Below are 26394 nucleotides of genomic sequence, written 5' to 3'. Positions count from 1 at the left end.
AGCTCTGGAATGGTCAAATCTGTTTTTACCGAGTTTATTCTTTACTTATTGACAAGTTCTTTCGAAGATTGAGACGTCGCACGGTATGCTTTGGACAAGAATACGGAAATGTCTCCAAAGAAGCCATGGCGGAACTTGTGTCAGGCAGTGTTGACCAGACTCATTTCCCCGAAATTCGAATTGTGAAACCATGAACTGTTATAACTGTGCGTTTTATTCCTGAGATGGAGGGGGAGGTAGTTGGGCTTGAGTGTTGCACATGGGATCTGACAGTTTCGATCTCGGTGGGCCGCAATTCAAGTTTCGGTGAAATGATTCGCACTCACTTACTCACTCATTTCATTTCACCGAAACTTGAATTGTGGCTCTCTGGAATCAAAATTGATCGATTTTGTGTGCAGTACTCAAGCTTAACCATCTGGAGTTTGTTCTCGGGACGCCGGGGTTTGTGTTTCGTTTTCGCGCGTTTTGCTGGGGAGTTCTGTTTGACTTTTCGACCTTGACGCTTGCTTTTGCCGGAGCGAGCGACGAGGGCAGGATCAAACATGTCGCGCGTCGATCTCGTAAGTGAAAAAGTGGCGTGATCGGGGAGTTCGGTTGGAGTAAGTTAAAAAGTGCCGCGATCGGTTCGTTCATTTTGATCTTTCGACGACCTTGACGCTTGCTCCTGGGCAGTGCGTCAAGAAAGCCCGAGCTGTCGTCCGTGTTTTTTTTTCGGGTCGCGCGCCTATTTTTTTATTTTTTTTTCTGAGTGCTAGCCGAGCAAACGAGTGAAGCTGAAAGTGGATTGTGGCTGCTCAGTCAAGGATAACGGATCAATTGGTGAGCTCGTTTCATGCTACTATTTCTAATCTATAAAATATGTATGACTGCACATTTAATCGTTACAATGGTGGGATGTAAATATGATATTTCAACAAACTATGGATGGTTCGTCACTGTGAGTGTCGACACAAACTCTGATTCATGATTTATTTATGTTTAACATTTTTTTTTTCAGAACACCCCTTATATACCTTTATTTTTGTAATTAAAAAAACTTTGAATGGTTCGACACTACAAGTGTAGACTTGCGAAAGGTTCACTTTATTCAACAAACTTTGGATGGTTCGCCACTGTAAGTGTCGGCATAAGAATAAGAGTGTTCTATGATGTCCCAACCAATTGAGTATTTTGTTTCTTTTCAAATGAGTAAAATATAATAACACATGCTTTCGTACTGACAGCTGTAGGAATGTTACATTTAGGTATTTGTTCAACAAACTTTGAATGGTTCGTCACCTCAAGTGTCGGCATAATTTTCCTCTACATAGAAATTATATGAACAATTATATTTACGTATAAGCATGTATATATCTCACAAATCATTGTTTATCATGGTCTAATCGCTTATCAAAGTGAATCCTTTGACCCAACGATCCTCCCCATTAACAAACATCCCTCCCAGTAACCTTTGTGGAGATGCAGAGGCAAACACGGTCTCCAAATAGCAAAGGTTACACACTAACATTCCTTCCCTCAATCCCACCTGACTGCAAGGACGTGGCCGGCGCCGTTATTGACCTTGTATAAATAGAGGCACTGAATTATGCACACTGAAGAAGATTATGGCCAATCCCAGCTGAGCTTCTAGTTGATTCTTTGTGCATTTTCACTGACTTCGGTCAATCACGGAATAGCAACCATTGATATGTGTAGTCAGTCTAAGCTAAGCTAAGCTAAGCTAAGTACTCAAGCTTAACCATCTGCTTTTCTATCTTAGGAGGATAGAGCATGGTTGTAGTAGTTCGTGGCTTCGTAGTTCGGAAAACGTTATTTTCGGGGAAATGAGTCTGAACAACACTGGTGTCAGGTGCCCTGGAGTGGTCAAATATGTTGATATTTAGTTTATTCATCATTTATTGACATGTTCTTTCGAGTTCACGATGATTCAGATGTTGCACGTTATGTTTTGGATAAAAAACGGAAATGTCCCCAAAGGGGCCCAGCTTCGGTGTTCCGGAACGGTCCACTTATTCAAATTTTGTTCGTATGATGACAATCGATCATTATCTAACGTTCAACATAAAAACTTCGTTATTTCAACTGCAATTAATAAAAAAAATAAACACATTACCAAAATTTGGCACCCTCATGACCTCAACACAACCCGGAACATCTCCGGCATGGTTCTACATTCTGCATCGTATATTCATGACAAATAACTGGTACCTTTTTAAAGTCAAATGGGGTCAACAAAAATCGAATGGAAATTGGCGAAACGGCAACTATTTGAAAATACCTCGGCTAAAAAAATGCAATAAAACTATATTTTGATAAATATCTTCAGTTAAATTATCCACTTCTTTTTCATCGAAATCGGTGCTACTTTTCCCCGAATGTCGTTTCCCCGAACGCCAGTTCCCTGAATTTCCCCAAATAGCGCACTTCCCCGAAAAGTTTTTGGCACTCATAATTGTCATGACTTTAACATTTCAGGGTAATGAACATACTGGTCATCTGATATGCACCCTTCTTTGTTCGTCTGGCGGTTCTTTCGAGTTTTACCGTCATCAGTATTCTTGGCAACTCGTGTATAGTCGAGAATAACCAAATAAGGTAAAAGCACCAGTTTTTGTCATACGCCAGTTGTAGCCATAGTGGATTATACACCGTTTTACATAGCCAATCAGTATGAAACCTTTTGTGTTCAGTAGATCACATTCACATGATAGATATACATTGATTTATTCGTCCGAATTGATTCAAAAGATAACAAAAACATTTCCTTTTCCTTATATTTTTAACTCCTATACTCCTAAATTGGCCAGAGTACTCCTAATTTGGTCACTCTAACAGGAAATCAATGTGATTGGCAAATTTAAGAACCGAAACTAAACCTGGCCAAAACTGGTTCTGGTGACCCATATTGACCAACGAAATTTTCAATGCGAAAAAATGGTTTTAGCTCAGTTCCAAAATCTTACATACACATTATGGATTGAAAGTTTGCTTTTTACATATTTGTGGTATACATAGGGCTTCCCATATTATTTTTATTGACATTTTCTCTTAGGCTGGCCAAAACCGGTGCCCTTACCTTATCTCCTTCTCTTTTCATTTTTTTGTTATTTATTCTTTCTAGTTCACAATCCTACCACTGCAAACTATTATAGCACCTGTTTTGCCTGAACCACTTTTCGGGGAACTGGCATTCGGGGAACTGGCATTCGGGGAACAGACATTCGGGGAAACGACATTCGGGGAAAAGTAGCACAATCGTTTATTCCCGCCCCCCCCTGTGTGACTTAATTCGCCGGGCACTTATTTTCACTATGAAAAACCTTCGCACTTCTTCACTGAAGGATTTCATTCCAATCACACGCCGTCAGTGTTTGGATTTTGATCCGAATAAGCCGATCGAACCATATTCGGAGAGTGTTACAGTTCGCGAACCATAACAGTTCGTGGCACATCGCATTCGGAGAGACCTATGATCGTAATAATTCACTCTATCGTTCAATACGTGGCACGAGTGCGTTCAAGAATAGCAACTCTCACAGACTGCAACAGTATTGAACCATTCGGGTGATTTATGTTTTGCATAAAATTAGTAATAACTTTCATATTTTCTGGTAATCCAGCCTTTAACAACCTAATTTTAATCTATTGGATCATTGACCACCCCTCGGTTGCAAACATGGTCGCATTCCGTTACCGTTCCGCTATCATTGCGTTTAGGCCTTAAATGTCATGCGTGTTGTATGAATGCAGTTCGATAAATGGGATGAAATTATGGCTCGCGTGTCAATGATCGTTAAATTTTCCAAAGCCTGCAAGCCGTAAAACTTCTAAAAATAATGTACCAATGCAAGTTCATTAGTTGACGTTTGAGCGGTGCCGTGTTATTTATATGACCATGGTAACGAGTGAACTTGGCACCGCACAAACGTCAGATTAGTGAACTCATGCGTTGGTCCATTGAGAATGTAAACAAAGTTCAATCCGTCGTACTGAGAAAAAAAAAGCTTGTGCGCATCAATGTGTACGCGACGCTCGGTGTAGAAAACGGTTCCTTTGATTGTGATGTTTTCGCTGCACTGTGAGCAGCTGTCATGATTGTTCGGTCAAAAGGTATTGTGCTTATATGTTTAGGCTGCATTTTGATGGCGAACAATGAATTTTAAAGGAAATTAATATATTTCATCATGCTGAAGAAATGGAGGGAGATGCCCGTAGATCGATATATTCTAGTAAAACATTTTATCATAGCGTTGATATGTTGTGTTTTGACCACTCACTATATCACAGTAAGCCGTTATATATGAGACGAATCTGGAAGCTGATTGCGTTATCAAAATCTAATTGCACAAGGTAAAAGCCGTTTTGAAAAAGAATTGTTTGGCATCGTTTGTATCAGCATCATTCACTGCAATACTGGGAAAATTGCAGGTTCTCACTGATCAAAGCTTGATAGGATGGATACTAGCACATCACCCTATCAGAAAATAGGAAAGTTATTATTAATTTTATACAAAACATAAATCACCCGAATGGCAAGATACTGTTATATACTGCTGATGATCAACGTGGGTCTGGAAGAATTTTTCCAGCTTGGAACACTAGTGACGTGCGATAATGATGTTACCCGCAAGGTAACAGCTGCAAGTCGGGCTTTCTACGGATTCCATATCCAGCTAAAGTCCCGTAGCCTGTAGACGAAAACAAAACTCGTGTTATACAAGGCACTGATCCTTCTGGTGGTTCTATATGGCCATGAATCATGGCGGTAAATTAGAAAACGGCATCTGGCGGCGTTGCATTAATCACGAGATGTACCAAGTGTACTTTCAGGAATTTATTAATTAATAATGTAAAGGAATTCATGTCTGAAAACCAGAAATTCCACTGAAGAAACATCAAAAACAACAATTTGAAACCAGGGAACCTCCGACTATATTGAAAGCTGAAACTAAATAATGAATGGCTTAGTTATTGTTTGACAAAAGTGCATTAAGAGCCGTGCTCTCGAGGAATCATCTTTCGAGGATTGTATACGCGAGTGTAAAGATTCCTGGAAAAAAAACTCTTAGTAGAAACTCTGCTAGAATTCTTATTTAAACTTTTGTTATATTTCCTGCAGACATTCCGAGTAGAATTCCTAAAGAAATGCTTGTAATAATTCTTGAAGAAAATACGAGAAACATTTTTTGATAAATTTGTTAAAATATGCGCATCAAAAAAAAACATTCTTGCGTGTTTTAAGGTTCAAATTAAGTGTCTCTAGTTATTTCAGGACTGCTGAATCTTTCACGTTCTAACAAATTTTGTATAATACATCACAATTTTAAGTAAATGATAAAACTAATATAGTACTGTACCATTTAATTCCACTGTAGTTTGTATCCTTTGACAGATACGCGAGTTTATTTATTCATTATTTTTAATCAATATTCTTGCCAGAACCAAATGTTAGTTTCACTACCTGATAGATATACAGCAAGCAACATTAATTCTCACTCTCCAATACATACCATGACTGACTGCATCTAGAAGCAATCATCGATCAATAAGCAAACAAATGAATATTTAATATCTTATCATCATAATCGCATAATTGCCCCAAAAAGGTCATCAATCAATACTTTCCTTACTAATTATTTTTTCATTTCATCTTCCTTTCAGTATACCCACGCGTGTAGTACTAGAATAGACACAGTATGTATCAGTCGTCGACTACCGAAGCAATGCCGCTGAGTGACCACCAACACCACCACCACTAAGATGGAAACTCGCCTCGATGACCGATGCGCCGCTCTACTGCTTCAACTCAGCGCCGACGACGGAGACTACGCTCAGCAGCTTCCCGAGTATCCTTCCGTCGCAGCGAACTCCAGTACTTCGGAATCACACGATCAACAGTCCCTACTGTTGGTGCCAACGATCGCAACGAAGCTGTCGAAGTTGCTGACCGACTTGGTCAGTGTTGGTGGGGGAACCGGGGGAGTGGCCGGCAGTGTCAATTTCAGTGCATTGTTGTCGCTCAATTTCAGCACCAGTGGCAATAGCAGCTCTATTGGTGTCAGTGCAACAGCAACAACGGCCTTAGCGGTGGCGTTTGACGATCATCTACCATCATCGGAACGCACGCAGAACCACTCCACCGATGGAAGGTTCAACTGCGACGGTCGCAACCTGGCGGAATTGGCAACGAGTGCGTTCGGAAGTGCGACCGGTGGGGGCGCGAGTGGCGATGGGGGGTTCGGTCCGAAATTGGAAGTTTCGAAAACGATGGACGTGATCGGGAACAGTGGTGGTGTTGGTGATGGAACCGATTCGGTCGGGTTCGGCATCGGAGACGGCGGTGCGGCCACGCAACTGTTGATTGCCAACTGGCAGGACTGTGTCGTTGTGATATTATTTTGCTTACTGATCGTAGTGACTGTGATCGGCAACACGCTCGTGATCCTGTCGGTGATTACCACTCGGCGGCTGCGGACCGTCACCAACTGCTTCGTGATGAGCCTGGCCGTGGCCGATTGGTTGGTCGGGATTTTCGTGATGCCCCCGGCTGTCGCGGTCCATCTTTTGGGTGAGTGATGATGAAAATCGTATTTAAGTACCTTGTTGTTGATTATATGTACACTACCAGCCAAGGGTTTGACACCCAACTACTTTCTTGTGATGCATTCTGTATAAATATTTTTCGAATTTTGTGAAAGCTGTAACATTTTAAAGACACCCACCCGTATGTGGACATTATCCTTGGTAAACCACTGTCCATTGTTAAAGTTCATTACACCAACGATCTGAACACTCAGTGAAATATGACTTCTGGAATTGCTATTCAAAGCACAAGGACTCGCCCATTCGGAAACTCATTCGCATCCGTTTTTAATTGATAAAGTTTATCTGGTGGACGGCTTAAATAAACATCGCAAACAAAGTAACAAATTCCATTTTCAATTCTCCTTTCCGACGGGCAGTCAGAAAGTTTATTGCATTAGTTACCGCACTACTGACTGTTCTATTCAAGCTGTTACTCTCGGAACCCGAATTTCGTACTACGGAAAGAAAATTTTGCCACCACACTTGCTGCAGTATTTATCGCTTAACTTTTCCTAAAATTTCTAAAGTAAGAAAAAATCATGTAGCATAAGTTTTCATATTTGATTCTTGGCGCAATTGTCGGTAGGTGTTTTTCAATGTCGAATCTTCATCCAGTCGGAAACATTCCATTTCCACCCGCTTGGTTGTAATAACTGATAAAGTTTCCCATCAAACCTATCATTGGAAATTCTGATTTATCTCCGCTGAAAACTGTTCAACGGTTTGGGCGGAAGCGATTGAGAAATACCTCACGAAGGCGCCCTTTGACTTCCCACAGCTTTTCGTAAAACCGGATCCGGTTCGGTGGATAGAGTAAGATGGGGCAAAATTTCGTTAGGGAGTGGAGCAAGAGTTTATTTTTAGGATTTCTAGCTCAATTGGAAAACAAATGTTATAAATGTGACTTTGGTTCATATAATAGTCAATAGTAGTTAGAGACAATCACTCCAAATATCATATAAATCGTTTGAGATTTGGAAAGGTAATGGCTATTTGATGTTTCTAGATGATACACTTGTAATTTTTGGTCAAATTTCCATTGCATTGAACAACATGAAAATAAAATATTATCAGATATTTTATGTGAGGATATAACAATGCTCATTGTAAGGATGTTTGTGTGGGAAAAGCCTGATCCACATAATATTGTACGGAAACACTAGTGAATTATCTACAAAATACAAATAAAACGTCGTTATGCGTGTTATTATTCGCTGGAAGTCAATCGTACAAAGTAATACAAATTTAGTGAAATAAAGTGACTGGAATTATCCGAGAATTACTCCAAATTCTCTTGAAATTTCTCCAAGGATTCCTTCAGGATTTCAAGAAATTCTCTAGAATATCATACAGGAATACCAGGAATTTGGAGGATTTTTCGGAGAGGTTACATAATGTCTGAATGAATTATTGCTTGAATTGTCGAAAAGATTCTTTCAAGAATTTCTACGGAAGTTTCTTCAAAGATTCTTCCAGAATTCAACAGACAACTTCTTGAAGGAAATCGTTAAGAGATTCCCGAAGGAACTTTTGATAGAATCCATGACCCAAATAGCACACATGTTATAATTGAGGTAGATTAACTATTATATGACCAAAATTGGTCCTAAATCAGTTGATATGCCTGAATTATAACATGGGTGCCACTCGGGGAAAAAATCCTGAAGAAATCTCCGATAAAAAATATGGAGGAATGTCTGAAGGAACTCGTGAAGGAATCCCTGCAGGAAATCCTGGTGATATTCCTGAAGAGGATTCTGGTGAAGTATCTGAAGAAAATTCTGTAAGAATGCTAAGAGGCATCCCCGTAAGAACTCCTGAAGGAACTCCTGGCATAGTTCCTGAAAAAACACCAGGGAGACTCCTGGAAGAACTCATGGTGGAATCCCCGGAAAAACTCATGGTAAAATCCCTGTAAGAGCTCATGGAGGAATCTCTGAAGATACTTCTGGAAAAATGCCAAAAATAATCACTTGAAGAATTTCTCCTGGCATATTTTTCTGCACAAACTCCAGGAAGAATCGCAAAAGGAACTTTTGGAAGAGCTCCTGGAGAAATTCATCAAAGAACTCCTAGAGAAATCCCTAAAGAAACTCATGGTAAAATCCTTGAAGGAGCTCCTAGAGAAATATCTGAAGAAACTTTTGGAAGAATGCTAAGAAAAATCCCTGGAAGAATTCCTGGAGGAATAAGTGAAGCAACTCCTGGAATAATTCCTATACAAACTCCAGGAAGAATGCCTTAAAGAACTCCTGGAAGAAATCCATGAAGGGATTCTTGCAAGAACTTATAAAGAAACTCCGAAATCACTGGAAGAACTCGTGAAGGATTCCTTTAAGGGATACCAGGAGAAATCCTTTAAGGCATACCAGGAAAATCTCTTGAAGGATACCTTAGGAATCTCCAGTGGAACTCTTGGAGGAATCCTTTGAGAAACTCATGGAGGAATCCTAGGCGAAGCTCATGGAGGAACTTTTGGAGGTATTCCTGGTTGAACATCTGAAGGAATACCTGGAGAAACTTTTGAAAGAATTCATGGAAGAATTCCTGGAATATTGGGTGGAACTCCTGGACGATTCTTCAAGACCATCTTTAAGGTCTTCCTGGAGAATTTCTTCAAGGAACTTCTGAAAGAACTACTGAAAGAATTCCTGAAGAAACTCCTGGAAGAATTCATGAATGAACTCCTGGAGCAATTCCTGAGGAATTAATGAAGGACTTCAGGGAGGATTCTTCAAGACCTTCCTTAAGCTCTTTCTGGAGGATTGTATAAAGAATATCTGAAGGAACTCCTGGAGGAATTCCTGAGAGAACTCCTGGAGGAATTCCTGAGAGAACTCCTGGAGGAATTCCTGAGAGAACTCCTGTAGGAATTCCTGAAGGAAGTGCTGGAAGAATTCCTTAAGGAGCTCCAGGAGCAAACTCTCAAGTAATTTCTGAAGGAACTTCTGAAAGAATTGCAGAAGGATCTTCTAGTCTAGAGTAATCCCTAAAGGAACTCCTAGAGAAATTCATATAGGAACTCCTAGAGCAATTCCTGAAGGAATGAAGAATTTCTTAAGAAACTTCTGAACAAATTCCTGATGAAACTCCTGCAGGAGTTCCTGCTGGGACTTCTGGAAGAATCCTTGAAGGAACTCCTGAAGGAATTCCTGACGGAGCTCCTGGAATAATTCCTGTTGCATCTCCTGGAGGAAATCCTGAACCAATTCCTGATGGAACTCCTAAAGGAATTCATCAAGGATTTCTTGAAGGAACTACAGGAAGAATCCCTGGAGAAACTCATGGAAAAATTCCTAAAGGAACTCCTGGAGGTATCTCTGATTAAAATTCTGGAAGAGTGCTAAGAATATCCCTGAAAAAAGTCCTGGAATAATTTACGAACAAACTCCAGGAAGAATGCCCATAAGAACTCCTGAAGGAATCCATAAAAGAATTCATGGATTCAAGAAAAAACTCCGAGAGGAATGCATAAAGGAACTCCTGGTAAAATCGCTACATAATTCGTGAAGGAATCTCTTAAGGATAGCAGAAGAAATCCCTTAAGGCATACCAGGAGGATTCTATCCTTTAAGGGCATCCTTAGGAACCTCTAGCGGAACTCTTGAAGGAATCTTTGGAGACATTCATGGAGAAATCCCTGGAGGTACTCTTGGAGGAATCCCTGGTGGATCATCTTAAGGTACTCTGGAGGATCTCCTGGAAGAATCACTGGATGAACTCTTAGATGAATCCTTAGAAGAAATCCTGGAGGAATATTGGGAGAAATACCTGGAGGGATTGCTGAAGGAACTCCTGGAAAAAATTCTGAAAGAATTCCATGAGGATTTTTTTTGTAGGAACTCTTGGAGGAATTCATGAAGGAACTCCTGCAGGAATTCCTGAAGGAACTCTTGGAGGAATTCATTAAGGTCTTTCTGGAGGATTTCCGAAAAAAAATCCTGAAGGAACTACTGAAGCAATTCCTGAAGAAACTCCTGGAGGAATTCCTGAAGGAACATCTAGAGGAATTCATGAATGAACTCTTGGAGAAACTCCAGAAGGATTATTTAAGGGAATTTTTGGAAGAATTTCTGAAGGAACTCCTTAAGCAATTCCTGAAGGAACTCATGGAGAAATTCCTGACAGAACTCCTGGAATGTTTCCTGTTGGAACTCCAGGAGAAATTCCTGGAGGAACGCCTGAAGCAATTTCTGAAAGAACTCCTGGAGGAATTCCTGAAAGAACATCTGAAAGATTTGCTGAAGGAACTCCTGGAGCAAATCCTGAAGGAACTCCAGAAGGATTATCTAAAGGATCTTTTGGAAGAATTTCTGCAGGAACTCCTGGAGGAATTCCTGATGGAACTCTTGGAGCAATTCCAGGAAGAATTCTTGAAGGAACTCCTAAAGGAATTCCTGAAGAAACTCCTGGAGGAGTCCTGATGGAACTTCTGGAGGAATTCCTGAAGGAATTTCTGGATGACTCCTTAAGGAACTTCGGGTGAAACTCCTCAAGAAACTTCTATAAAAATTCCTGAAGAAACTTCAAGAGGAATTGCTACAGGGACTTCTGGAGGAGTTCCTGAAGAAACTCCTGTAGGAATTACTGAAGGAACTCCTGGAGCAATTCCTGAAGGAATTCCTGCAGAAAATTCTGGAGGAATTCCCAAAGGAACTTCTGGAGGAATTTCCGAAGGATCTCCTGAAGGAATTCATGAATGAACTCCTTAAGGATTATCTAAAGATACACCTGGAAGAATTCCTGATGGAACTCCTGGAGCATTTCCTGAAAAAAATTCTAGAGGAATTCTTGGAGGAATTATTAAAGAAACTTCTAGATAAATTTATGGAGGAACTCCTGAAAGAATCCCTTAAGGGGACAGGAATCATCATTTATTTAATAATTTTTAAAAGCAATTTTTTGATGAAAATCAAGAAAGTTTACATAAAAACTTGTTCATTGCATTCTCCAACCGATACACAGTGAACACATTTTCATCGAATAAATTTGAGTTTGAACAAAAAACTGCTTTTCAAGTTTCAATGATGGCGACGATTACGATGACGGATCTGAAACGTTAAGGATTACCTGTAAGAATTCCTTTAGAAATCTTTGGAAACATTCCTTCAAGAGCCCCTCGAGGAATTCTTTGAAGAATCCCTGGATAAACTTCAGGGAGATTCCCCGGAGGAATCCTACGAAGAACTTTAGAAGGAATCTCTGAAAAAATTCTAAAAGAGCGCTAAGAGGAATCCATGATAGAACTCCTGGAGTAATACCTTAAGCAACTCCTAATTGAACACTTGTAGGAACTTCTGTAGGAATTTAAAACTGTTTAAGTCTCAATCACATTTTTTGTAAGCATTACCAGAGATTCAGACGGTCGTACAAAACCAAAAGATCATTTTTGCATTCTCAATCCAGTCCTCCAGGAAATCCTCCAGAGCTCTGCCGGAAATTCTTCCAGAGTTCTTACGATAATTCCTTCAGAGTTTCTCCAGGCATTCCTACAAGAATTTCCTCAGAGTTCCTCCAGGATTTGCTTCGGAGTTTCTTCAGGGATTCCTTCTGAGTTTATCCAGGAATTCTTTACTAGTTTCTTCAGGACTTCTTCACAAGTTTCTCTAGAATTTCCTCCAGGTATTCTTTAAAAATGTTTGCCAGAAATTCGTTTGGAGCTCCACCGGGAATTCCTTCAGATTTCCTCCATAGATTCTCCAGGGAAATCTCAGGAGTTTCTTCAGAAATAACCTTAGAGCTCCTACAGGAGTTCCTCTAGGATTACTTGTAATAACTTCCAAGAATTCCTCCGGCAAATTCCTCTAGATTTCATCCTGCAATTTCTTTAGATTTCCATCGGGAATTAATTCGAATTTTCTCAATACTTTCTCCAAGAATTTCTCCGGAGTTCCTAAAGTATTTGCTTTCGAGTTGCTCCAGAAATGCCTCTAGAGTTCCTCCAGAAACGCACTCGAAGATTCTCAAGGAACACCTCCAAAGTTCCTTCAGGAATTGCTCCAGAGTTCCTCCAGGAATTCCTTCAGAGATCTAGAGTTCTTCCGGGTTTTCTTCCACAGTTCCTCCAGAAATTTCTCCGGAGTTTCTCGATAAATTATTCATCAGTTCCTCCAGTATATCTTTCGGAGTCCCTGTTAACATTCGTTTAGAGGTTCTTCAAGAAATTTTTAAGAGTTCCTCATGGATTATTTTGGAGTTCTTCGTGAATTTTAGAGTTCCCTAGATTATCACCGGGAATTCCGCCAGAGTTCCTCAGGAAATTTCCCATGAGTTTTTCCGGTAATTCCTCAAGAATTCCTCCGGAAAATTCTATAGGATTTTTTGTAATTACTTCGAGAAATTCTACAAGACTTCCTCCAGCAAATTGCTATGGATTTCATCCTGCAATTCCTCAGAACTTGCTCCGGATTTCCACCAGAAATTCTCCAAGAGTTCTTCCAAAAATTCCTGTGGAGTTCCTCTAGCGATTTATTTGGCTGGAAAGTTCCTCTGGAGCACCATCAGGAATTCCTTCGAATTTCCTCCATAGTTTCTCCAGGAATTTTTCTGGAGTTCCTAAAGCAATCACCCCGGAGTTCCTTCGGAAACGCCTCTAGATTTTCTTCAGAAATTTCTTCGGAGTTCCTCCAGGAATTCCTTTGGAATTTTTCAAGTATTTTATCCAGAGTTCCTCCTGGAATTCGTCCAGAAGTTCCTTCAGAGTTCCTCCGGGAATTACCTCGGAGCTTCACCGCTACTTTCTCCCGAGTTCCACCAGAAATTCCTCCGGTGTTCTTTTAGAAAATCTTCGGATTTTATTCAACATTTCATTCGAAGTCCCTCCAGAGCTCCACTGGGAGTTCCTTTGGATTCCTTCAGCGTTACTTCAGGATTTTTTTTCGGATTCCCCCTATGAATTTCTTTGCAGTTCCTCCAACAATTCTTCCAGGGTTCCTTCAGCAATTTCTTTAGAGTTCCTTCAGGAATTCCTTACGAGTTCCACCAGAAATTCCTCAAGAGTTCCTCCAGACGTCCTCCCGGAAATCCTCCAGAGCTCCACCTGGAATTCTTCAAGAGTTCGTGCGGGAATTCCTTCAGAGTAACTCCAGGCGTTCCTGCAAGAATTTCCTCAGAGTTCTTCCAGGATTTGCTTCGGAGTTTCTTTAAGAATTCTTTCTGAGATTCTCCAGGAATTCTTTCGGAGTTTCTCCAGGACTCCTTCAGGAGTTCCTTTAGAAATTCCTCCTGAAATTCCTCCAGTAATTCTTCTGTTTTTTTTTTTGCCAGAAATTCGTTTGGAGCTCCACTGAAAAATTGCTTTAGATTTCCTCCATAGATTCTCTAGGAATTTCTCAGGAGTTTCTCAAGAAATTACCATAGAGTTCTTCCATAGTTCTTATTTGAATCGCTCGGGAGTTCCTCCGGCAGTCCCTCGGGAGTTCCTCAAGGAATCCCTTCAGGAATTCTTCCGGGGTTCCTCCAGGAATTCTTCCGGGGTTCCTCCAGAATTCTTCCGGGGTTCCTCCAGGAATTCTTCCGGGGTTCCTCCAGGAAGTCCTGATATTTTTTCAGACTTGCTCCGGGAAATGCTCCAGAGTTTCTCCGGGAAATCCTTCGCAGTTGATCTGGGAATTCCTCTGCAATTTCCTAACGAACTCCGTCGCAATTGCTCTATGCATTCCTTCGGAGCTCCTGATACCTATATTAACCCTCCCGTAACCAACCCCTCTAAACGAGTGTTGAAAAAAAACAAGTTTTGAGCTGTCCCTTTTTTGTTTTTTAGTATTTTAAAACCAAATTTTGATCCAAGAAGCGGATATCCTTCTTATTTGAGGGCTTGTACAGAATTTCAGGATTGGCTACATGGTTCCGGAGTTATCCCGGAATCAAAATAGGGTGTTTCAACATGGCCAATTTCAAAAAAGTGAATTTGCATTGTGAAATCAGCTGGTTTTTTACAATTATTAACTTTATAACGATGGGGACGGATGTCTAGAAGGCCATCATGGTCACTGCATGCCGCGGATCACAATTTACGGATGTACCGGTTCCGGGACCATTTTCGGAAGCGAGTAGATACTATAATGTGACACATCAAACTTCATGACTTTTCACATGATTGCATTCTATGACTGAGCTGCAAAGTTGACAACTCATTTGGAAACTTTGGAATCGATATCTGGGTTTCAGAGGAACCGGTTCCAGGGTCAACTATTAAAAATCAGTAAACATTTTCATGCGATACATCAAACTTCGCGGTTTTGAAAGTTATTACATTCTATGGGAAAGCTGCAACGTCTGGGACCTATTTGACCGTTTTGGAACCGATTTCCGGGTTTCCGAGAAATCGGTTCGATGTAAATATTCAAAGGTGACTATATACTATCATTCGACATATCAAACTTCATGATTTTTCAAACGATTGCATTGACTGAGCTGTACAGTTTGGCTACTTGAGAATAGTTATTCGGGTCCCCGAAGAAACGGTTCCGGGGTCTATTATTGAAAATCAAAAAAAATCTCTTCAAGAATACATGAAACAATTTCTGGCTGCAACTCTGAAAAATCATGGGAAAAAACAACATGGGAACAATTTCTTGTAGCATTTCTTAAGTAAAACTTTAAAGCATTCATTAAAAAATAAGGAAGGAACTCTTAAAATATTGATGGCAACATTTCTTGAGGAATCCTGAAAAAATGACTGGATGAATGTTTTGAAGAAATTTTGCAGTAATTCACGGAGGAAACGTTGACGTAAATTTTGGAGAATCCTAGGAATAATGAATGAATAACTCCTTTAAAAATATACGTTTGTTCACAAGTTCGAATGTTTCTCCCTGAAACAGTCAGTCTCTGGTTCCTACTCATTAGAGGCAAGTGCTAACAGAAACAATATTCCATCGCTGCTGTTTTTTAAACAACATTCTCCTATGGAAAGTTTGGTAGTCCTCCACTCCCTTCGTAAAGGTGCAAAAGTTAAGAATGATTTAAGAAGGAAGGCGATTATCAGGTTATTTTTCCGGAGAATCCTTCAGGAATTTCTGCAGGAATTCGTCCAACCACGAATTCTACGGGAATACATCTGAAGATTCCTCAACAAAGTTCTCCGACACAAATCTCCAGAGCTTTTCCAAGCATTTTACCGAAATTCCTCCGATGTATCTTACAGGATTTCAACCGGAAATTCCTCCATGGATATCCACCAGTAATTCCTCTTTGGATTTCCTCCAGGAATTTCTTTCAGGAATTCCTCCGGGGGTTTCTTACAGGAATTCCTTCGAGGATTTCCTCCAGGAAAGTCTACGGGCGTTTCCATCAGAAATTTTCACGTGAATTTCGTCCAGAAGTTCATCTAGGAATAGCCTCCAGAAAATCCTTATCGGATTTCCACCAGAAATTTCTACGGAAATTTCCTGCAGAAATTTCTCCGGGGTTTTTCTCCAAGAATTCCTCCTGAGATTTGTTCCAAAAATTCTTCCAGGGATTTTCTCCAGGAATTTCTCCGAGGATTTTCTCGAGAAATTCCTTCGGAATTTGCTTCCAAGAATACTTCCGGAGATTTCGTCCAGGAATTCCTCTGTGGATTGTCTCCCAGTACTCTTCTGTGGATTTCCTTTAGCAACCCGTCCGGGGATTCGCTCCATGAATTCTTCCAGAGAATTTCTTCAAGAATACCTCCGGAGATTTTCTCCAGCAATTCCACCGGAAATGTTTTCCAAGAATTCCTCCGGGGATTTTATCTAGGAATTCTTCAAGGTATTTTGTCCAGGATTTTCGCCAGGAATTCCTCCTGAAGCACCTTTGGGGATTTCATGCAGAATCTCTTCCGGGGATTTCGTATAGGCATTTCTTCAGAAATTGCTCCGGAAATTTCTTCCAGAAATTCTTCCGAGGCACTTAGACGCTAGTACTTGTTTCAAATACTTAAAATCAAAAAATTACTCAAAATTACTCTGTTCTACAATATTTATCTACTACATATTTCTATTCAATTATTATAGTTTTTGTGGATATATTAAAAATTCCACTAATGTCGAACTTTTGCCCCATCTTTCTCTATCGGTGCGTTCATCGACACCTTCATCGTTGCGTCTTCTCAAAATCATCTTCCTCAGACTTGGTCCTTAGTGGAGAGGGATGGCATATTATTCTAACGCTAGCCATTTTCAATCTACTTAAAAGCGTTCCTTATCGTTTGGATGGAACGCAGTTTGATAGTTTTCCAATTATCATGAAGGCACTTTGCAGATGAAATTTGTTGCACAATAGATGAGCAAAATGAAGGGTTGTTCCAGTTGAGGACTGGCGTGAGAACCGTGTTCATTACTCACTTGTCAATTTGCCAGGAAAGGTGTTCAAACTAGACAAAATGGGGCGTAGAAAACAATCTTCGATCATTTTCGTTCACCAAAATCATACCATCGAATCGCAGTCAATCACGGATGGCGCCGCACAAAGACACAACAAAGGAGAATATGATTTTCAATCACCAAAGGTTCAACATGTTCAGTATCGTCTTGCCACCTGCTCGATAAGAGGTTATATATTTGGCGCCTCGTTCTGCGTTTTCTTCGTCATCCTATTCACTAGGGGATAGGAATGACAGCAGGTGTCGATACCGTTTCTCAGATTGTTTCATCAGTTGGGGAAAATTTTTCATCACATCATCTCCGGTGAATTGCTACCATCTAGTGAAGTAGAATCTATGATACCAGCGTGTGAAGGTGGAACGGATTTTCTAGGGCGAAAGCCACTGCTAGATGGATAAGCATTATAGTGGATCATTATTATGAAGGTATCTATCATAAGGCCGACTCCAGAGGCACGTTCCCTGCCATTTGAGAAATTTGTGCCATCGGCATACATTAAGCCTATTTGAAGGTGTCTGGGTTCGATTCCCGGTCGGTCCAGGATCTTTTCGTAATGGAAATTTCCTTGACTTCCCTGGGCATAGAGTATCATCGTATCTGCCACACGATATCCGAATGCGAAAATGGCAACTTTGGCAACGAAAGCTCTCAGTTAATAATTGTGGAAGTTCTCGTAGGAACACTGAGCTGAGAAGCAGGCTCTGTCCCAGTGAGGACATTTATGCAAGAAGAAGAACAAGAAGAAGGAAGTTGACAGGCGGCTGCCCTGCTGGTCCCACCATACCCACAATGCATATAATATTGGAAATTAAATCATTAAAAGATCTTATCGTTATTTTATCCTTGTGTAGTATTTTGAAGCTGGTCTTCAAAACGATGTCGTGGAACTATTTCACCATTAACTATAAAGTATCCGTTTGCTCGTTTGCATTGTTGTTTTTCTCGATGCGTGCTCGAATACCGAAAAAATCGTATTTCCACTCCGGCGATGCGAAAACCGAATCCGATTACTGGCCTTCTCGAAATGCACTCTCATTGTTCATAAAGATAAAAACCGAAATCAAATCTTTCATTTCAAGCACGTAGGGTGCAGAGCTACTTGGGCACTTCCATGATTCACTTTGGAATGTTTTTTTTCGGTAGAATTGACTGAAAATTTGCAATACGAAGCATTTTAATACGACGCACATTGTAGCCAAATATGAGCTCAGTAACTTTCAAAAAAACCCACTGCCGAAGTGAATCAAAAGCGCCAAGAATAGGATCCAGCTCCCTTTCCGCAAAAGTTTAAAATTGTTTATTCTATTCTATTCTATTCCAAGTGCTTGCACAGTCAATATTGAAAGGCATACTGGAAATACCGAAAATTATTCCAGTATTTTCCTGTCAGCATTAATATTCGCAGCATATCGGTGATATAGTACAGAGAATGTTTACATTCATAGGGCTCTCCGATTGCGATGTGCCACCAACTGTTATGGTTCGCGAACTGTTACCATTGGCGTAGCTAGGATTTTTTCTGGAGGGGGCCTAGGGGGGGCATTGCGAATTCTTGGTTTACAGAAGTTATATCGGTCGCAATAATCACAATTTTCACAAATTTTTAGTTTGCATAGATTTGTATTGATTTTATTTGTTTGTGATTTTGTCTCATACTGCACAGTGACACATGTAAATTTCAATTTTCACTACCGAAAATATTCATTTCTTACTAGTTTTTAAATATGAATCGTGGTTTACGGCTAACCAGCCGAGTGGAAGTTTAACAACTACCGAAAAGCTAAACATTACATATACTTTGCAATTGGATTAAATGGACAAATTGATGTGAAGTTTTGCGAAAAAGTTACACGTCTTCTCAGTGAGAATCGAACTCACGACTCCCTGATTTCTAGTTAGGGCGCGTTACCCCTACGCCATAAGGCTCTCGCACCCTTCTCTTTCCAGCAACAAAATCAAATGGGATTTTTTGTTTGTTCTCATACGGAAATGGTTTCCGTATGAAAACAATCCATATGCGTGCGTGAGCAGGAAAGAGAAGGGTGATTAAACGTCAGATTGCCTTATGAGAGGACTCATGGACGCAGAAGTTAACCTGAATTCGATTTCACCTCAATAATCCACAGCGGTTACCATCTCCGTATGAAAACAACAAACAAAAATCCCATTTGATTTTGTTGCTGGAAAGAGAAAGGAGCGAGAGCCTTATGGCGTAGGGGTAACGCGCCCTAAGTAGAGATCAGGGAGTCGTGAGTTCGATTCTCACTGAAAAGACGTGTAACTTTTTCGCAAAACTTCACATCAGTTTTTCCATTTAATCCAATTGCATAGTATATGCAATGTTTAGCTTTTCGGTAGTTGTTATTCATTTATTGTCTACTCCACTAAAAAATCATTCAATAATTCATCCAACGAACTCACGAGGAATATCCCTTTGTAATTTTTGCATAATTTTTTCAGGTATCGGGGATTTCTTCATGAAGATTTCCGTACTTTTCCAGTGCATCTTCCAAGAACTCCTTTACCTGTTTTCACTGAATTATTCCTGGGATTCCCACGGGAAATCATTTTCGGGATTAATAGCTATTATTGGACAGATTTTTTTTTCTGAAGTTTCTTTAGACTTTCTGATCTTACCAGAAAATTTATCGATGAATCTGTATCAAATTGCTTGAAAGAATCTCTAGTAGAATTCAAAATTTATCTCATTTTTCCATGTAGGTAACGTACTTATTATACATTGATTCGAATTGTTAGTTTAAGACATCATTCAGTTTTCATTGATAATTTAATAATCATCAAACTCGTCTTCAAGATCGTCAAGCAAGAATTTTTTCCATGAATTCTTCACCAACAGTTTATCCAACTTTGCCTTTGAGACTCTTCCTGAAGTATTGTTTCATATTCCCTAAACAAAACTTTCAGTAAATCTCTCTTCTTCAAAGATTGCTTGATAAAATCATAGCAAAAATTATCCAGGATTGATTCTTCTAGTAACCTAGTAACTACCGATTCCACCTAATATTTCACAAGATTTTCTTGAACAATTGAACAATATTCATTTGGGGAAATATTTTGAGCGATTTTAAACTCCCCGCATTCCTTCAACATTCGCTTTCGAAAATAATATTACAAAATTTCTTCAAAAATATTGAACATTTTTTTTAAACTTTCTAGTGTTCTATCATAAACTCTTCCACGTAAAATCTCAAAAAATTCCCGAGAAATTTGTATTTATTTTGGAGATTTATATTATTGTTTTCCTGGAATGTAGTCCTACGATTCCAAAAAATTCACCAGAGATCCATCCAAGTATTTTTAAGAGATTTTTTAAACAGCATTAGCTGAAGGATTTTGCAAATTCATTCTCGAACTTCTCGAAAAAAAAAATCTGTAATAATTCAAATTACTCTACGAATCACTCGATTTGGATTTTTTTTTATTATTTCAGCTTTAATTGAATCTGGAAAAAAATAACTAAATTCTTGTCGAAAAATTCAAGGTTCACCGTAAAATTTCTGAGACTTTTTGTCGAAATTCTTGACGATATACTTCACAGAAAAGCTTAGTTGGTTTTGTTTATCTGTCGTTAAAACAGATGGAATTTGTACTTAAAGTATTTGCATCTATTTTATGATATTAAGGCGAACAAATTGATGTAAAAATAATTTCATCCTACTTGCAGAAATTACAAACAAACTTTTTTGGGGGGACTAACCATTGTGCTAGAATTACAGAAGTTTTACGAGAAAATATTGGCGGTATTTTGTAAGGACATTGCCAAATATGTCTTATGGTAAAATTTGTAATGTATGATTTTACCGAATTTAAATCTTGGAGGAAATTTTTGTACTACAGTAATGACCCAATTTTGTCAGCCTCCGATTTTGTCTACCCCCGGTTTTATCAACCCGATTCCCGATTTTGTCAGCCTAAAATTTATATTTATTTAAATTAGACTAAAAACGTCTACACTGGCAATATTGGCTGAATAACGTCAATTATGACCTTGGCCACGTCTATACAATCATCTGAAGATCGAATTTTTGAAATTTGAAATTCTAATTATTAAGAAACTTATCAATGTTACCTAGGATTTCAGTACATAGAAAATAAAAGTAAAACAAAAACAATGTTTATGTTAACAAAATCATAAAACTAGGTCCTAAGTTGAAATAAAACTTAAAACCAGTCGAAAAATTTTATCCCGATTTAAGCTCTCTCCCGATTTTGTCAACACTTTATTCAGCATGGGGCTGACAAAATCGGGACATTACTGTACTTTGAAAATTTGTTTAGGCACTCTTGATGAATTTTCAGAAACCATTCGTATAATAATTCTGCAATTTTTAAAAATCCCTAGATGTTTTTCTTTAGATTCTTTAAAATGTTGATTTTTAGAGTATGAAAAGATTTTTTGCATAAAGTTGCTAAAGAAAGCGTCGTGTGAAGGGAAGAATAACAACAACATGTTGAAGCATGTAGAAACAATAGATGGATAGCGGAACGGTTTAGGAACAAAATGTCAAAAGACAAAACGCCGAAAACAGTAAATTTTCAGTTTTGCTTGACAGACTTTTTTACATATTGGGATCGATAGAATATGCTACGAATAACGAACGTTTTGCACATAATGAATTATTTATTCTCTTGGAAGAGAATCATTCTTTCAAGAAATTTCGATTCATTAAATTTCTTACTTTTCGTATTTTGTGCTTTCGACATTTTGTCCCTTCAACGTTTTGTCCTTTCGACGTTTTGGCATTCGACGTTTTCACTTTCGACGTTTTGTCACCCAACCTAGCGAAACAATTAAAAATAAGTGATTATTTATATTCTTACTTCTAGAAATGGATACATACAGGATAATTGAAACCTCTCTAATGAGGTAAATAAGGCTCCATCAGAATCTTCTTTAAAATATCGTTGAAATCTAGCAAAATTTCTTCTTCTATTTCTGGATTCCCCAGAATTCTGCCAGAAAGCCTCTAGAAATTCCATATTAAAATTGCACTTGAATGAAATTCCAGAAAATTAATGATTGACAGAATTGATAAAACTCTATCTAAAGAAATGTTTTAAGGAAGATTCTTACAAATTTCATTATGAAATTCTTAAGGTGAAGATAAAACGAAACCATAACTCAAATCTTCAAGAGCAGAGAACCACAAAGACGCTTTGAGATGAACACTTGATCGATTGGTCACCACCAACAAATGACCAATCTCTCAAGTGTTCATTTCGAACAGTTTCAGATATTTTGCTAATTGTTCCTCAGTAGATTTCTTAACTGCTATGATGATTTCGGAAGCAAAAGTATGCCTGGAGTTTTCCAACAAATTTCCTCTAAAAACTCGAAAGCAAGAGACATTCCGAAAATACCTTTCGTAAATAATTCCCGTATCATTCTGGGATTTGAAGTGAAATTTACAGAAAAAAAAATCATAGCACAATTTGCGACGCAATTTGTAATGTATTTTGATAATCTTTCTGAAGGACTTTTGATAAACTTTGCGGTAGAATTCGTAACATATTTTTTGTGAAACTATATAAAATATTTTGAATGAATTTTTGAATTTTGGAGGAATTGCGAATGAAAAGATTGAACTTTTTAAAAGTTAAGTTATTTGATTATATAAAAGTTTTTGAGAATGTATTTTTTTATTGGAAAAACATAATTAAGAGTTTCAGCAATAAGTTTATTCATGAGAAATTATTTTAAAAAATTGAAGGAAAAAAAAAGAATTTAGTGCTGGATAAAAAAGTATGGCCGATTTTGTTAGACTTTTCTTATAAGCCTTAGCCAGGTTGGAATTTATTGAAAAAATCGGTTATGAATTTGCTTAAAACCCCATCTATCTTTTGTATAAGAAGTTGATTTAGTAATTTCGCTTATTTTTCAAGTAATTTATCGGACATTATACGAGTTGTAGTTAATCTATGGAAATAAATTTAGAGAATTTTTATTAGGGCAATCACCATAACCAGACACATCGAGCAGGGCACCCTCCAAAAACATGGGAAATCATATTGCAGTGAATATGCTGCTTTACGTATGCTGAAGCATTTGAGTCAGTATATTCAGAAAATACGAATCTAAGGAATCGAATTTTCAGGATACTGACGAATTTTTGTATCACAGTATTTTTAGCAACGGAGATGTCAAAAGTTGTGGGGCCCAGATAGCCGTAGCGGTAAACGCGCAGCTATTCAGCAAGACCAAGCTGAGGGTCGTGGGTTCGAATCCCACAGGTCGAGGATCTTTTCGGGTTGGAAATTTTCTCGACTTCCCAGGGCATAGAGTATCTTCGTACCTGCCACACGATATACGCATGCAAAAATGGTCATTGGCACAGTAAGCTCTCAGTTAATAACTGTGGAAGTGCTCATAAGAACACTAAGCTGAGAAGCAGGCTCTGTCCCAGTGGGGACGTAATGCCAGTTTAAAAAAAAATGTCAAAAGTTGTGCTTATCGCACACAACAACAAGCTGGTTCTATCGGTAACTTGGCGACAGCCGGACGGTTAATATTTCGGTTGTTGCGTGATTCACCGAAGTCAGAACCGTCACACTGATGCTGTGTACGACAAGGATTTCCCACTATTGTTGTACAAAATAAAACAACGTAACTACTGAAGAAAATTTATCAAACCTTTCTAAAGGTATTTCTTCACGTTAGAATCATGTACCGTCGATGGGGGTGACAATGGCTCTAGGGGGTGAGATTGGGTCAAAACGGAAAAATATGTTTTGTGAACTATTTCAGCTAATAACGCTGATATTACTAAAATTAATAATTCATATGTTAGGGAACATATTATTACACATAATTCATAACAATATACATTTTTAGAAATAGTAGTTTTTGTTTACTATATCAATAAACTTGCATGATGAAACTAGATAAAATTTACAACATTAAATTTCTCCTGTACAAAGTATCACGCATGTACTCTAGCCTCTATCGTTGTATTAGAAGAATGTTGAAAGTCTTTTCATTACACATCACAGGTATTTTCCGGAATCTGTTTGATTTTCCCACAAAAAAAATATTTTTTTCGGTACGATGTCTAAAACATTGAAAATGGGGGTGAGATTGGGTCAAGCAAGAACGATAGTAAATGAAATTCCAAGTCAACTTTCTTGACATTTTACGGTGCCGGGTGTTCTCTTTTTTCATTAAGATGTGTTTATTCTTTCTAAATACAGCATCTCAGAAACATCAAACAAGTCTACTTGAGTATTCCGTGCATTGAATAACAATACAACGCATTTTGACAACTTCTCAAACCAGCAACTGTGTTTCGTGCGCAGCAACATCGTAAATTTTTATCAAAAGGGTGTTTTTTTCTAAATTTGATTATTTATCAGTGTTTTCATATTATAGAAACATCTCACGGAAGTACAAATGAGTTGGATCGCTGAAATACTGGGATTATGACGTCAACTTCTACCTGAAATTTATTGATCGTGGAATGTCGCACCGAAATTTAACTATTTGCGAAGGTTTAAAATAATCACTGTTTCAGTACACCTTTTGGGGAAACTGGATGGGCTTTATAGCAATGGGGATGAGACTTTGAAGACAATTTGAGGGAAACACCAAGAAAATTTATGTAAACTTGACGATAAATGTTGGGTTTACATATTTTTTTCTCATAGCTCTTCAATTTTCAGTATAATCTTTCTTTAAAGTGGGTTTATCATACTTGTGAAACATCTTAGATATCTTTTTGTCTTGTTTGCATCGTTTTTTATCAATATTTTTCAGTTGTGAATGGTTTTGAAATCATATTCTCAAAAACAAGTTATTTCAATTACAGTGACCCAATGTCACCCCCTCTATGGGGTGAGATTCGTTAATTTTTCATTCACTTGTGGTGCCGCTGTGAATAAATATTTGTCTTTAATTTTTAGAACAGTTGTTAATGTACCATCAAAGTACATACACACAAAATTTGAAGTTTATTGGAGTTAAATTGCGATAGTTATTCAAAAAATAAATCGCACATATCCCTTTTTGACCCATTGTCACCCCCAACGACGGTACATTATTTATTTTTAATTTTCAGGTATATTATCATCCAAAATTTCTGGGGGGGGGGGGGGTCTGTATGATTCTGGAGGGGGCCTGATCCCCCTGCCCCCCCCCCCCTTGTTCCTGCGCTAATGACTGTTACACTCTCCGAATATGGTTCAATCGGCTTATTCGGATCAAAATCCAAACACTGTTTCCAGCACACTTTCTGCAAAGCTAGGATGCCGAATCAGTGATCCTTCAGCACGTCGGCGAGAATGCGTGTGCTCCCGATGTAGTAAAGATATTTACAGTTCCACGTACCGAGCTTCCAATCGCTGGTCCTTTTACGTCGCTGTGGTCTTTGCTTATTGTCTCGGTTCGTATTCTCTCGTTGATTATTCGTTGCTTGGTGTTTTTACGGCTGGTTTGCAGGGCCTGATACCAACCCCCTAGATTTCCGGTTGACCATTCATCCTAAATGTTCGGGGGGCCATAGTGCACAGTTTAGCTTAGAGTCCTTCTCTGGCACTCGGACGATCATCAGCCGCCCCTGACATGGGGAACAGACGCTGTTGTGAGCCGCTCCTAACATAGAGTACAGACGCTCCAGGTTTGCAGAAGCAAACTCCCCACTTCCCTGTCAACATGCAACCTAAGTTTTCACCGGGATTGGTTATTCGATCTTCCCCAAGGTTGTTCGCACCCCGGTCAAAACTGCAAGGAGGTAGGGTTAGGAGTTACTGGGTATGAGGCTAAGGACAACACAAAGGGGTTTATTTTATTCCAAACGAGAAAGTTTACTATTTATTTCAGAAGATCTGCTTTTCAGCATCATTGGCAAACGTTGTAAATTATCTCAAATCCGACATCTCACAGACCATTTAACACTACAGTAATGAATTTTGGTAAACAGCAGCATCAATCACTCCCGATGGCCAATTGAATTGTTATCTGTTACGACTGGTGAGCCACCAATTATCCACATCACTCACATGACTGACTTTACCGCCAAACAGCAATTCGTTCCACCAGAAAAGTGACGTAAGCCTTTAAATTGGCCATAAAAAATGGACATCAAGTGTGTCGTAAACTCTCTCCCTGCTCCTCGTTGGCTTGGTGTGGTTTGGTCAGTTGGCTAGGTCAAGTGTCCCGGAAAAAAGGCTGCAGGCAGCTCATTTATTTGCTTTTTATATTGCACCATTTCCCATTTGTTTGCCCTGTTGGAGCATTGTTTACAATAACTCTTTTTTTTTCCTCTCGTTTTCTTCTCGAACAGGATCGTGGCCGCTCGGATGGATACTGTGTGATATATGGATCTCATTAGATGTTCTACTGTGTACGGCGTCAATCCTTAGCTTATGTGCAATTAGTATAGATAGGTAAGTCATGAGTGTGTGAGTTTGTTGCCTGTGGTGCTTTCTATCAGCTCTAAAGGGG

At 38.9% G+C, this 26394-nt stretch overlaps 1 protein-coding gene across 1 annotated transcript in view; it reads left to right on the top strand.

Annotated features, from left to right (window-relative positions):
• LOC5564696 (octopamine receptor) overlaps positions 1–26394 on the top strand; it is a 307231-nt gene that overhangs the window by 156017 nt on the left and 124820 nt on the right. The window contains exons 3-4 of the mRNA XM_021837305.1: positions 5665–6571; positions 26234–26336. Coding sequence (XP_021692997.1) covers positions 5764–6571; positions 26234–26336 — 911 coding nt within the window. The 5' untranslated portion in view covers positions 5665–5763. The remainder of the gene's footprint in view (positions 1–5664; positions 6572–26233; positions 26337–26394) is intronic.

This window comes from Aedes aegypti, chromosome 1 (assembly GCF_002204515.2).
Source record: "Aedes aegypti strain LVP_AGWG chromosome 1, AaegL5.0 Primary Assembly, whole genome shotgun sequence".
NCBI classification, from domain to species: domain Eukaryota; kingdom Metazoa; phylum Arthropoda; class Insecta; order Diptera; family Culicidae; genus Aedes; species Aedes aegypti.
Note: the sequence above shows the minus strand (reverse complement) of the source record. Positions and strands in the feature narration are given on the sequence as shown.